The 15,610-nt window shown below is 38.1% G+C and overlaps 1 protein-coding gene across 1 annotated transcript in view; it reads right to left on the bottom strand.

Annotated features, from left to right (window-relative positions):
* The window catches only part of astn2 (astrotactin 2), a 284,181-nt gene that overhangs the window by 166,418 nt on the left and 102,153 nt on the right, over nt 1-15,610 (bottom strand). The window contains exon 4 of the mRNA XM_013909139.1: nt 14,471-14,623. Coding sequence (XP_013764593.1) covers nt 14,471-14,623 — 153 coding nt within the window. The remainder of the gene's footprint in view (nt 1-14,470; nt 14,624-15,610) is intronic.

The raw sequence follows: 15,610 nt of genomic DNA, 5'->3' as shown, positions 1-15,610 counted from the left end.
CACCAAACAACCGTACCAGGAAACCTCCCCAACCTTCCATGTGCCTGGGATGTCTCAGAGGGAGGACCTCAAAGACCACCAAATGACCACAGTGAAACCTCCATGCATCCAGTGTGACAAAATACCCATTAAGCCGACCATAAAAACCCAATTAGAATAACAAGACCTACAGTGCATTAATTTAGATCTTCAACTGGCAGTTGTAATAGCTACTTAATTACTAAAAGAGTCTATGCGGTTATGTCAAAAAAATCTACAGCTAAGTAGAAGAAGACCATCATTTGTGGGCGGAGTCTGATTTTCTAGAGTGCTTGAACTAATAGTGGATGAAAGCAATGAAACTTTTATCATGAGAAGACAACAGAGCCTAAATGCTAGGCAAATAACTAGATGTACTACACTAGGGGTTGGCAACCTTTATTATCAAAGAACTATTTCTGAGGAATTTTTCAGGAAAGAAAAAATAAAATTGCATGCAGCTGAAAAAACAAGTCAAATGAAACAAAAACCCCATTTGATTATTATAATGTAGGTGATATAGCTGATTAAGTTTAAATTAACATATCAGCATTACTAATAGGTGTAAATAATTAAAAAACACATGTGACTACTCAGCAGGGGACTATTTATGTTTATTTGATACTTAGACTTTGCTTTTGATTGCAATAATACAGTGTGTTGCTGTAATTATGAATAATAGAAGTAAAATAATAAATTTTGAATTTTTTTTTCAGACAAAATGGAACTACTATGGAATGAAATGGAAGCAAGGAAAACATATCTATTAGGTCTACAAGCAATGCGTTTGTGCAGTTGAATCAAATTAAAAGTATGCTTCTTTGTAAATAAATAAAGAATATAGCAATCTAACAGCTGTAAAAATCAACAGTAAAAAGAAGAATATTTAATAAAATAGACAAAGACACATTTCAATATATTCTGGCTAAAGTTCAGCTGCAGTTCAAGCATACTTGCAAGCCACCGGTGTTGGTGGTGACAGGAATAAAATGTGTACATGTACTTTTAAAATGTTTAGTAGACAGACTCAGAATTAGCCATGATGAAGAAGGTCCATGCTGGCCACTGAGGTTCAACAAAATGAAAAGTTTAAGGCAAAATGTGACTCTCATTTAAGTTCAGCTATAGTTCCTCCACTCCCTCCATTAGTCTCTCCAAATGTTCGGTCTCACGCTCCCTCCTCTCCTCCAGCTGTTTGGATATATCTCTATGGCACATCTAGTGTATGTTACTAACTTCCAGAACTATTGGGAGGCTCTATGATCTGCCATTGCTGTAAAAGACAAAAAGATTCATTGGAGTGTATGGAGATGACGTGACTGTTCAATTCAGCGGTTCAGATGGTGGTACTAACAAAAAGACTAGAGGCCAAACTGGAGACGGCAGAGTTAAGGATGTTAAGATTTTCACTGGGAGTGACCAGAATGCACAAGATTAGAAATGAATATATTAGAAGGAAAGCGCAACTTGAGTAGTTTGGAGAAAAAGTTAGGGAGGCAAGGTTGAAATGGTCTGAACTCATGCAGATGAGGGTTAGTGTGGGTATATCGGACAAAGGTTGTTGGATATGGAGGTGCCAGGGAGGAGGAAAACAGGAAGAAGATTTATGTGTGCAGACAGTTGGTGTGACAGATGAGGATGCTGTCAATAGGGTGAGATAGACAAAGATGATTTGCTGTTGCAAACCCAAAAGGAGTTGTTGTTGCTTCCGGAAAGAAGAGGAAAAATAGGTAAAGGATTTACTGGGTCTGTCTGGTCATAAACTACAAGAAAGCTACGACAGTGCAAAGAAAGCTGAAGAGAACAGTGTATGGAATCTAACTCATTAGCTGAGTAGCCAAACAATGACTTTAAAATATTCTTCCACTTGACAAATTTTCGTCAACATAGATGCATGTACCTGCTCTATATGTTTACATTGTAGCTTTAAAATGTAATAACAGTATACTATATCATGTGGCAATCCTAACTGACAATATAAGGTTAAGTGTTGCTTTTCTAGAATACCGTTATACAGACACAGATCAATAAAGACAGTCCTTCACTCTTTCAATGTGAGGGAGCACCAGTTGTGAGAGAAGTGACCTTTAATAGGTCAGGGTACACTTGTCAGTGTTAGTTTAAAAGCAAAAGAAAAGAAGAAGTGAGAGGGGAATAAACAGATGTCAGCACTGTAGCTGATTTACAGTAGCTAGGATGAATGGTGACAGGTGTGTAAACAAATACTCTAATTTATACTTTGCAATCGTATGATGCATTTGGCTTCAGTTAGATTCCCGTGACTTTGGGAGCAAGACAAATTGACCTGACTTACTGCTTATGTGTGTACTGTAAAGTACACACTGCACTTTTCTGTAGGTAGGATAAGATATTGATGCTCTGTGCACAAGAAGTGTGCCTGTGAGTAAGCTGAGCTGACAAAAGAACCAGTCCCCACATGGCTCAACAACTGGCAATCACATTAAGACACAGCTGTATTCAGCAGTTAGACTGTGTAAGACCAGCAAACTAAATATTTTCAGCTCAAACTCAATATAAACTGACATCCACATTCATACAAAAGGGAAAGTATGTAAATCTGCCATTTATAATGCAAAAGTCAAACGCAAATGTAAGAAGTTGCAGTCATTTGATTTAGTTTCACAAGAAAAGACTTAAAGAAACATGTATGCAAGAGGATAAAAACATTATAGTTTATAGCAATTATAGAAATCCCTTGCAAGTTTGATATAGGTTGCATTCATTTAAAAAAACTGACCGTTCTTCATTGTTTAAGGATCAGGAAGAAAGGCCTGAGGTGTTCCATCCAGCTACACAGCACCAAGCAAAAGAGATTCAGTTATATAAATTAGAAAATCAGAGAGATAGGAGGGAATCCAGATGGTACAATCTATGATTTAAACTGTTTGGTTTCGGTCCCAGTCTGTCTATTTTTAAGGAGAAACTGTATGTTGGTAAAGGATGCCCACAGGTAAAGTGATGGTGGGATGATGCTTCTCTCATTCATTTTTCTTGTATCTCTCATTCTCCCACTGTTCTTTTAGCACATTCAAAATATTCCCAATCAATACTGCTCCACTCTGCTGCTGGTGGTTGTACCTCTAAGAACTGCACAAACACACACACACACACACACACACACACACACACACACACACACACACACACAATCCAATTACACACACAAAAAAAACCCAGGCCTGCTGATAAGTTATTACAGAGGGCATTGCATTATAAGTGCCACTGACACATTTTACAGCCTAAATTTATGAGTTGCTACCTGATAAAATGGAGAGAAAGGACTTGAAAGGGTGGGAGGCTTAACAATGTACCACTTGGCTCTTGCACACAAACGGTTCAGTGTTTGTGCACTCATCTCTATATATTTTTTAATTGTATCTAACCAGCATCAAGAGCATACCAGCCAATTTAAAGCTAATAAACAAACGGTAATTTGTAAGGAGACCAGTCAGGGAATTTAGAGGTGTTATTATGGAAAAGGTGAGATGGGCTTTGAGCTGGGGCTGTGGGCTGAGTAATTTTAGATGAAGGCCCTTGGCAGCTTGCTGTATTCCGATTCCTCATCTGTTACTGGCAACACAGTGCAGAGCACAGCCATTAAGGTTAAAACATTATTGGCTTGCCACTGTAGCTATCCTAGGATACCCCTTGTTGTCTTTATAATCATCCCTGATAGAATTAACACTTTTATAATAAGTTAAAACTTAGCATACAGTTGATCCAGAATCCAGTGCTATTAGTTGGTAACCTGGATATAAAGCACATCAGTGGTGGTGGTGGTGGTGGTTTGGGGGGGGGGTGTCTTGACAGTTTTATACTTCTGTAAGGTAAAGGCAATTTTATTCAGATTTTTTTAATTAGAAATTCAAAACATATGTCATTTGCTTTAGGTAAACATATTCATGTAAACTTCCATGAAAGCGCTTATTTAGCAGCAAAATAGCCCCAAAAGTACCAGACTGCTGGAATAAGGCTGAGATCTGAACGCTCACCAATCCATGACTAATGTTTTGGGGTTTTTTTCTATCCAGGTATTCTTTTGCTGCATTGGCAGTGTGTTTATTACCTGCTGTAGGAAAAAAAAAAGCCATAACCAATGAAACACTTTCCAGATGATATTATAGATCCAAAAAGAGCTTGAGCAGAGCTTCCACCGTGTTATTCAGATGGCTGTAGATACATACTGTTGTATTTTTCCTCAAGACATACTTTATACATAGTGATGACAATTTAAAATAAAAACTTCAGTCAGCTTTTCTCCATTTCCCTTCTTTAAGAATGGGTCTTGACTGCCATTCTTCAAATGAGACCATTTATGATGAGGCTTCAGCAAACAGTATATGGATCAACCGATGGGCCAGATCCAAGTCCTGTGTCAGATCTTCACTGTATTTTTGTCCTATTTCTTAATGATATGACTTTTAGATGCTGCTCATCTGCTGTAGATAGTAGATTCACATTTCTCTGAAAACAGTCAGGCACCGGGCACCTAAACTGAAAGACTTCCAGAAAGCGGAGAGACCCTCTGCTCAAGGTCACTTTAAAAAAATGTGTTTCCTTGGAAGTGAAAATACAAGGAAAATATAAAGAAAGGAGGGGTGGCTCAAGACATTTGCACAGTATTTTATATGTTTGTGATTTTGCTGATCTCTTCAAGCAATTTATCTACTTTAGTTATATTTAGTTACGTAAAAAAACAACAACAAAAAAACTTCCTTTATGACCCACAATAAGTAATAGTAATGCATCTTCAATAAGTGTAATGCATCTTCTTTTTTTTTCTTTTTTTGTGTGTCCCGTTTGGATCTTTAGCCATCAGAATTGTTGTCTTAAGGTCAAGAAAGATGCCAAGCGGATTTATTTTACTAAGTGGATCATCATGGCCTTGCCATATTGGTCCATTTGATTGACCTTTATTATAATTATGAATTTATTTTATTTTCGGTTGCTACAAACGGGACAGACATGACTGGGGGATAGGACAGGGAGAAAGAATGAAAGAAAGAGAGGGAGAGAAAGAAAACCAAAGGGGAGAAGAGACAGTGAGAAGGGGGGAAGAAAGAAAAAAAATGTGCTTTGAGGCAGCAGCCAAGAAAGGTGTTGTCTGCGTCTGTGAACACCCGTGTGCATACCTGTGTGGATACCTGTGTGGATCAGCATGCTTGTATTCCAAAGGTTTCTCCATGTAACGATCTGCTAGGGAGTGTGGGGAGCCATAGCCCCGTCCACCAGGGTATGAAGCAGGTATGGAGGAGATCCAGGCCCCAGATATCCAGAGGCCCCAGAGTACAAGGACCCGAGGAGGGGGGGGACCGTGCCACCCTCCTGGGAAGAGCTGAGTAGAGCCCCAAACGAGAGGTCACCCCGCAGCTACGGAGCAGAGGCGGTTGCAGTGGCGTGCCCGCGGGCTCTGCCGGCAGCCAGCTGTGCCAGAGAGGACCGAGCTTCAGGCCCAGAGGCCAGAGGCCTGAGGGCATCCCACCCCCCGGAAGGAGCCCAGCCGGGCCACAGGCGCCCAGCCCCGCCAATCGGCCACCAGGAGTGAGCCGGTACATACAAAAGTAATGCATCTTCAATAATTTCATGATGTGGCCTGATGACATACCGATTTAAAGCAATCCTAAAATAAGCAGGCGAGTAAGAAAGTGAAGCTGTTTAGAGGTGGGAAGTAACAAAGTTACTGATATGAAACAGTTACTGATATGTAACAAATTCTACTTGTGTACAGTAACAAATACTTTTTACTGTACATAAGTAGAATTTTCAGATTTGTACTTTAGTATTTATTTTTCTGTCAACTTTGAATTTAACTGCACACATTTTAAGACAAATAAAATACTCCTGATATTTTGAAAATAGGCTTGTTACTTTAGGTTTAATGCATGTGAATTGAGTTGGATTTTTTTTTTCATGTCACTGTGCACCTCAAACCGGTTTGAACCTAAATGAGTGGAACAATAACAATAACAATCCTATTGGTGTATCCATTATTGGTGCTTATCACACAGAGCAAACTGAAATAGGCAAAAAATATAATTTAAGCGTCATTTATAGCACTACACTCAGGGCTTAATGATGAACTGTGGCCAGTGTTTGGTTGGTTGCAACACTTTCGTCAAAGCAACAGAAGGGGAATGAGCAAAAAGGAAGTAGCAGTTTTAAAGTGGCAGGTGATTTCAAATGTAGCATTTCTAACTACTCAACAAATCACAGACACACAAACTGTTTCTGCGCAGTTTGTCATACAGTGTTTCAGCTAACTAGAGGTACACGGTTGCTTTATTTCCCAGGGAGAGAAAAGAATGAGTGATAACCACTCAGGGATGTAGGAAGGAGATGACAGGAGAGGAAAAAGAGAGATTATTTTTAGACAGTCATTTTAGAATAGACATTTAGAGTTGACTGTGGTGAAGTTAACAGTGATGTTGATCACTGTACGTGGACTGGTGGTGAATGGCTGTGGTGCTCAAGGTCAATGTTAGGTTCCATCAAAGGGAGCAGACAATTACATTTAAGCTAACAGTGCTGATTACATTCGCTCACTGAATTCTACCTACATACTAGCTTTATGGTGTCAGTGGCTTGGAAATCAGCCATGGTAGCTCATGTAAAAGTAGCTTATATCTTACTGTTATTAAGTTTGCTAAATCCACAAAGAAAAATGAATCTCAGTGAGGCAGCAGCAAAGGTCATCTGCAGCTTCTACATGAAGCTCATACTGAAGCTTAAAATCACAACCATAGAAATTCTTTTTTTGTCTCCTGTACAGTACAGAGTGCGTTCAGTTTGTCAAATTTACCTAAATCTTCAATCGCTAGCAGTGTGACTCTGAAGTGCTGTACTGTATGTTTCTAAGTTTTCTCCTCAACTATCACAACAATGTCAACGAAATGTTTTATACCGTCAAAGGCAACCGCCTCTCTCTGAGAAAAGTGTGTAAAGTGTGTAGTGAGGGGTTTCACAGCCTTAAAACATCTATAATAATTACAAAAAAATAAAGTTGGCTACTTCGCGGATTTCACCTATTACATGTTATTTTTAGAACGTAACTCCTGCAATAAACGACCACTGTACAACCAACCTGTCAAATCACACTTTTGACCCTTGACTATTAATATTCCTGGGTAGGTGTGGAGGCAAAGTCACTCATGTAGGCAAAAGCAAAAAGAAGAACTTTTCTTCATGTTATTTTATATTCCATTTGTTTTTCTCTGCTTCCGTTCTACATAACAGATGTTTAAGCTGTGTGAATTAATTAGAATTAGAATTTTGAAATAAAGCCTATTGATATGACAGCAGCGGTTCTGTTGGCAGTGTACAAAAAATAGCTCCTGGAAGAGTTGTTACTTTTACACCAATTCCATTTCAGAACTGGTGCTTTTTCACTTTCACTTGAGTAAAGACGTTGACCCATTTAGAGTATTTTTTAACACAAGTATCAGAACTTCAACTTGAGTGCAGAATGTCTTATACTATTACCACCTCTGCCTGTGGTTTCAACACCTATGATCTCCATTTGTGTAATTTTATTTGGTTCTCCACCTTCACTTTAACAAGACAGAGCACCCCAAAATTATACAAGTTACTTTCACAGTCAGCAATAGAAAGCTACTGGTCAATTGAGCATGGCGGTTTTTGTTACTACTTTTTATGCATGTGAGGTTTATTTTTTGTGGAGTCTATAAATTATACATAACCTTGATTTGCTAAAGAATATGAACAAAGTCTCTTACGTGTTTTTTCTTTTCTCTCAACAATAAAATACCAGCATAGATAATAAAAAAAATGCTCACATTCAAAAACAACCTGCAACCTGAATATTGATGCTGCTGCTGTAGGCAACATCAAAGAATATCCCCAGACTCTTTGATTCAAACTATCAAAGACTGTGGTTAGTACTAAGTAGTGGTACTGACAGATTATAGCAAAAGGTGGGCTATGAAAACAATACTTTAGAATTTGCTATGAGTAAACTTAACAGCTTGATCTTTGGCTGCCTTTATTTGGTTAGAAAATGCATTTGAAAATAGACAGGGGCAGTAGTAAAAATGTGAACAACATTTCAGGACCTACATCACACCCACAACCCACAAGGGCACATTCCTTAAAGAGAAAGGTCGCTCAGGTTATCGCTTCAGCTCAGGTTTTACCTTGTTTTCTTAACCCCTTAGCAGTCCAATTAGTCCCCTAAACCATCCAATGTACCGTGGGCGGTACGTCCGACTGCTAACAGGTTAACCAACCAGGCAGCCACCGGTAAATGTGGATAAACACATTCAGAACAATATATACAGTCAAATCAGTGATCTTCAACGGATCATTCAGTAACGATATCAATTAACACTTTGCTAAATAAACTCTTAAAATTGCTTCTAAGCTGAATGACATTGTTGTACTCTCCACTGAACTTTATGTTTCTAATAAATACAGCAAAGTACAACAGACTTTCACTACAAGCATTTATTTTTAGGCAACAAACCAAATTACTAAAATTAACCCATTAAACCAGTATCTAACAACAAAGTCAAGAGACATTCAGCTTAACAAATATCATTAGTTTCTCTTTATGGTAAGTAACTCTGAAGCTTAAAACGAGGCAGCAAGGCATCTGAACCAAGTTAGGGCCTGAGTTGTAAACAGCAGAACAAACAAAGACAGGGTCTTTGCTGATCATCAACTATAAGTCTGAACTTCATTTAATCTATCATCTTACCCCAGCAAAGATATTTTGTAGCAAATTTCTAAAATAACTCTCTTTTTCTAATTACTTTGATGATTCTGATCAATATATTGGACATTAATCTGAAATAATATCCTACATTTGCACAGCCCTTTAAAAAAGGGCCTGAAAAGCTTACTAATAACTTTTCAGAAACAACAAAGGACATAAAAAATATTTGAAAACTTAATGAGTAATACATTTTAATAGACAGTGTTTAAACGACCACCTACAGTATGAATAGAGGATAATTTAGAGAAAAAGGAAGTTGGTCAGTTGTGTTGACAGAAAACTGTGTGATATAGGTGGTCTCTTGCTGGGTCTTTCACACAGAAAACACATAGAGTGTTTTGACTTGGCAGTAGATCAGCTGTATGGTTTGCTGTAGAGAAATCCTAGGGGCTGCACACCCACAGCTGTAATCACTGTGTTTTGTCTGCACTGAAGATTGAAGACTACTGAAAGTGGAGCTGAGCACAGAATGAACTCAAGAACCACGGAACACAAACTCTCTGTCTTTCTCCTTATGACACACACACGCACACACACACACGCACGCGTGCAGGCAACAGCAGAGAACTACTTTCATGTGCTACTTCAAAGCATCAATTAAACAGAAGAAAACCTAGATAATAACCATAAGGTTATCCTCTTCGTAATGAGCCAAAGTATTCGTTGTGACACATCAAAACACCACACCGCTTCTAGCCAGCACATGGAAATGCATTAACACCACAGTGGGGAATAGAATGTGCCGCGGTGCATGCAAATAAGGGAGGAAGTTTTTAAGGACAAATCTTAATATTTGACGAAACCACAATGCGTTGTGACTTCAAAATGTTTTCAGAATGCTGTCTACATCAGAGCAATGAAGTTTACATACACCAGTTCTAGTTCTTACAAACAAAAGTGTCACCCTGTAGACCTACATACAGGCTTTGAAAAGAGTACTAAGGAATGCCTGAGATGCTATTCTCATATATATATATTTCTTGAAATAAAGATGGCTTGTGCCTTTTTTTGTTGTTGGTTTATTTATTTTTGCTATTTTGAGCACTACAGCACGTGTCCATTAGTTCCATCATGTTCAAGAGAAGACTTCAAACCTGGTGAACTGTCTGTTAAAGCAATAAAGTTCACCTGTCTCTTTATACCTTTGGAAGAACTTTTCCTTTGGTGGGGTTGCCCTTCAATTAATTGGGGCTGCAAAGGTCCTTTTAAAGAGGTGCCTAGATGAGTTCACCAAATGGTGGCACAACACTGGTAAAAGACAAACAAACAAACAGCTCAGTGTCTATCAGTGTGTTTGGAGACACCAAGTATCTCCAGAGCTCCTCCTTTCCAAGCTACTGAAAAAAGAGCATGCATGGTTAGCATGTCTACTCTTCCTTTTAGACCCGCTATGTACATCATGTCTTGTATTCAGAGAGAGATGCATGAAGAGGAACGTGCAATACATATCAAGGGTTTGTTTATGTATAAATGGGCACTTTTATCAGAATGGCTTCCAAAATGGAGCGTGGCTTTCCATGTGTCACCTTGTTTTGCTGTGCGTTATTTGCAACTGCCGCGATTCATTAAACGTGTCTGCGTAAGGCATCTGACTCTGTTCATTCTGCATGAGTTGACCCGGTCACACAAGATTTCCTTCACAATACACACCAGAAGTTTCTCTTTGGAGAAAAGGGTAGCAGCTCGCAGCACTTCAATTCCAGGTCATTAGATCCAGTGTTTGTAAGGCATATCCAGCATATCTTAGTAGTACAATGGCTAGTGCATGCAATAAATTTTCTCAGGTGAAAAAAAAGAGATCATTTGGGTGTATCAGATAATTAACCTTTCTTCATAGCAACACTTCTTCAAACTCAGAAGTCTTAATAGCTTGCACAATGCAAGCATTGAGGTCATTGTGTGTAATACTATTGTTGACTTGTATCTGTGTGAAACATGGTGAAGAAAACAGGAGTTTGGCAAAGATGCTCTTAGACAGATTTAAAGTACAAGATAGATCAATTTACTATCTGCAAAAGGCTCCACTTACCATATAATATTCTAAAAAAAAAAAAGACAATTTAGATAGCTGCAAGCTAAACACATGTTTTGCTGATCATAATTTTCTGCCATCACCACAAGAGCAAGTAACATTTAAATTAAAGAGAAGAAAAAAAAATTATCCCGATCAAAGTTTTGGATGCAATTACATTTGCCTGAAATCTGACTAAAACGATGATGGTTTGAGCAATCAGAGTGCAGTTTGCATCATATAACCGCTTTCATTGTGCAGAACTGTATTCTTTTTCTTGATATTAGTTATTATTGTCTGTAATACATTTCTATTAATGGAAACAGTGATGACTGTGTAACAGGAAAATTTATGCATAAAAAAAAAATCTGAGTCCAGGTATGAGATGGTGCTACAAGAAACTAGGCCAATATGTGCTGACAGGGAAGCAAGAAATGTTGCCACAAAGCAAAATTTCAATATGCAGACTTGTGGATGCCAGTAGAAGAGTAGATGAACAGCTGCAGGGTTTAGCTGAGCTGACACAACTGCTACTGTAGTTTTCCACACATTCAGTTACAGTTTTTTTGTAACATCAATCTGAAGCAAGTTAACCAGCGGACTGTGATTAGTCAGCTATAACCATATTCATCGGACAATCCTGCACTCGTGCAACTCGTGTGCCCACAACACTTCGTATTTGGTCTTGTTCCAACCCCAATACAGATTCAGGCAAGAATCTACAATTCACCCTAATGACTGACCATTAATGGCATGCTTTCCCCGCCGTCTCTCAGGTTCCAGTAAAAAATGTGTTCAACTGCTGGAAATTGTTGTGTGTGCTGCTGGTTGTTGATGCCCCACGCATCATATTCTTACAGTACCTACTGTTTTTCCTCCCACTCAGACACTGAGGACAAGAGCTTTCCTATTCTGCAGACTCATCAGCTGCCTGTGTTCTCCCTATTAGCATTTTAACTTCCTGAATCTCATGTTACAAATCATCAGTATGATATAGAAACTGACTATAATGACTGCAGTGTCTTATCTAACAGTTTGGGGGGAGGGACAAAAAAAAAAAAAAAAACAAACAAACAGTGAAATCTTGTGCTCTTTTCTTTGTGTAGTGACACAGGGCTCATGCTCCGGGCTCCAAATATGTCTTAAGGATAAAATGAACCTATAGTCCACAAATTTAAAATGCTTTTGGGAGTTAGACATATGATTATTCTGACTTGGGAGTGTGCCTCAATGTTTCTTTTAAGAATTGCAGTGATACACAAATCCCTTCAAGTAGTAAAAACCAAAGCAAAATAAGACTTTTTTGTCTTTATTGTTACCACCCATATTCCATGGCAGATAACAATCAACCTGTGTGGTCATGTCATTTATGTCAGTGACATTATTTCCACAAGCTCAGTTTAACCAGCTCTTGTCACTTCTCATCAACTATACTTGGGCTGTATCGTGCTCTACCTGTCTGTCCCACTTAGTTAGATTTGCATATGGATTCTTGTATTGTTGCGAGAGATACACCCCAGTGTTCATGTTAATGTTACACTGCCAAACGTATTAATAGGTGATAAAAAAGAAGAAATAAAGTGTGTGTGTGTGTGTGTGTGTGTGTAAGCATATGCAAATACACACTGCAGAAAAGAGAATTAATAAAAATTCTAAATATTCCAAGTACAAATACAAAGTTCTACCAAGCTAAGAAATAGAAAATAGAAAAGTTTCTGTCAACCCGCAATCTACTTTCCTTGGTGCTTCTCATTAAATCTGATGTAATTAATTAATTTCCCTTATGCAGCACTAACCAATAGATATGACCAATAACTTTTCACCTTTAACTGCTCATAGTAAGTGCTTCTTCTATTATCATGTGGCCCATACTTCGACACTTGTGACACTGTTTCATCTCTAATTATATGCTCTCAAAGGAGACTCTTACTATTGACACCAGAGAGGACATCTCTCAATGACACCCTTCACTCTGTTGAGGCTACATTGATTTAATGGTAAACTTAACCTTATATCTACTACATAAGTAATGCATAACAGCAAAGGAAATGCATGTAGCACATTAGATGCTAACTTTATGGTGATAACTTTCTAGGGTATATGCTAGACCAGTGTTTTCCAACCTTTTGGTGCCATGGCACACCACCAAACAAAAATGTCACAAAAGGCATATTGATAATTTTTCCCCGTGCACCAGACATAGCGGAATTGGTTGAGTTTGTCCCCAGTATACCTTTTTTGCTTTCTTCTGATCACTACTCATGCTAGGACCTTCATCTGGGTCGAAATTTTCAGCAGGACCAAGATGAAAGCCCTAACTTTTTCTTTTCAAATATTTATCAATTTATGCGCTGTGTTGTCTCACTCACGGCATAACTATTATGTAATTTCTCCTTCGTCTTCTTCTGTTTCACTGGCAGTTGTCAACACATTTACAGGTAATTAGAGCAGGTAGCTGTACTGCCCTCTAGTGGAAGAGAATGTAATTGTTCTGCCCGTTACTCATGCAGGTCGCTTAAAGCAGCGGTCCCCAACCCCCGGCCCATGGATCGGTCGTTTGGTACTGGGCCACAAGAGTTGAGGCTCAGGCGTCAAATTTATGCTTTTTTATCTTTTTTTTTTTTTTTCGTTTTTATCGTTAATTCAGTTTCCCTGGGTCTTTTCCCGTGTGTTATGAATAAAACTTTGGTTTTTTTGGTACTGGTACTGGTTTTATTTTGTTGTATTTATCCACGACACCTTAAAGGCCGGTCCGTGAAAATATTGTCGGACATAAACTGGTCTGTGGTGCAAAAAAGGTTGGGGACCGCTAGCTTAGATTACTAATCAGGTGGAACCAGATAATCTTCCACAGCACACCTGATCATTTCTCACAGCACACCTATGTGCCACAGCACAGTGGTTGGGAAACACTGCACTAGACTACCTTACTATGCTTATTAGAACTTTTTTCAAATTATTCTTTCAGATAAGAAGCCCTATTTATTTCGGGTAAATTTCTGATAAATACTGGAGTGAACTTGTTCTTCCAAATCATATTTGATGAAATAAAGCCAAACAAATTATAAACTGACAGAAATGATAATTGATGAGGTTAAGACTGTATAGTCAATATTTAAACATGTTACTGCAGAACGTAATCGAAGTGATACTTATAATGCATAAACAAGTGATGGTATGTCTATGCACTGTAGTGGATAAATGAAAGCCTGATACTGTAGGTTAAATGCATTGTGCATGTGACCTCTATGATGATTATGCTGAAGCAATGAAAGCACCAAAGATGTGAATGCCGAATAATGAACTGAATTCAAAACTGGATAGTCTAGTTATTCTGCATAATTTTCTGTGGACAAACTTGTGATTGTGTATGCACAGACACAGATAAATGATTAATGACTACTAATATATTGATTATTTGGACTGGAAATTACCCAGAGGACTACAGATGGAATGCACTGGTAATAAACTGTCCTGTGTATCGTTATTGTTAAACAATAAACAAAATTAAGAAATTATCACCCCATCATTATCACTTAGGTCACAAACTATTAGTATCAAGTGGAAAGGATTAACACATACTGTCCAGTATGTAGCGTAAAATGAAAAGGAACATGCAAATCCTCTTGTGGTGTCTGTAGTATGTTTTTAACAAAAACTTCAAATTTTTTAATGACTTTGTGTCCTACCTCTGGTGTGGCTCAGGACCCTCCGGCGGCCTGTTGACGAGCTGTGCATGACATGCTGGTAGTGAGACATGTCTGTTGGAGTGTTGGGAACACGGAAACTGTCCTGGAATCTCTGCATCAAATCCTCGACTGACTCGGTGTTTGGGTCAATGGCTATGAAAAAGAGATGCAAAGTGAAAATGGCAGCCATGTCAAAAGGCTTTAAAGTAACACTGTGACAAATGCTCAAGATATTCTAAAGAGATATGCACGGATACAAAGAAGCAAAACAAATGTAGCTTGCTTTCTTTTTTGTTTTTTAGGAAAGATGGGGGATTAATGTCTGATATACATGTAACACTAGGTTGTGTGCCTGTGTTGATACTGTATCAAGAAAAGAAAAGAAAAGACATCTAGTCAGTTTTAGTTTTTTAGGGGTTTTTTTGGTGGGGGGTGTTTTGTTTTGGGGTTTGTTTTTTTTCCTGGACTTTAAATGATTCCATCAATTCAATATTGCCTCATCTCTACAGGGATCCTGCCAGCGCTTCCCCTGATGGCTCAGTTTCACTCTTCCTGATGAATGACTCCAAAACAACTGGTTGTGGGGAAAGCAGGGAGAACAGAAAGAGCAGGTTTTTTTCTTTACAGATTGAATTTAACAATAGAAAGGACAAACAATTTCTATGACTTGTTCAGATGTCCTGGCTCATTTACAACAACAAAAAAGAGAACAGAAAACATTACGAGTTAAGACTATTTTCCTCTTATTGCTTCCGAAGCACACAAAAAGGTTGAAACTGAAACATTAGATAAACACACACACACACACATATATACATATACATACAGTATATATTAGGAGTGCAATGATACACAAAATTCACGGTTCGGTTCGATACTTTGGTGTCACGGTTCGATATTTTTTCGATACAAAAAAAAAGTTCATGCTTTTTTAAATTTGTCATTTATTAAAATTATAAATATATATTTTAACTCAAAAGTACAGTTTTTAAATTTAATGTTGCTGAAACAACAAAGTAATAATAAATAAATAAATATATCTGATAGAGGAATCACTCATCTTTGGAAAAGAGCGTTTATTACAGAGAAATGGCTCTTTCCAAAATAAAAGCTATACTATACGCTTCTTCTGGGCAGCAT

This window comes from Pundamilia nyererei, unplaced genomic scaffold (assembly GCF_000239375.1).
Source record: "Pundamilia nyererei isolate P.nyererei 1_Seehausen unplaced genomic scaffold, PunNye1.0 scaffold00002, whole genome shotgun sequence".
NCBI lineage: Eukaryota > Metazoa > Chordata > Actinopteri > Cichliformes > Cichlidae > Pundamilia > Pundamilia nyererei.
Note: the sequence above shows the minus strand (reverse complement) of the source record. Positions and strands in the feature narration are given on the sequence as shown.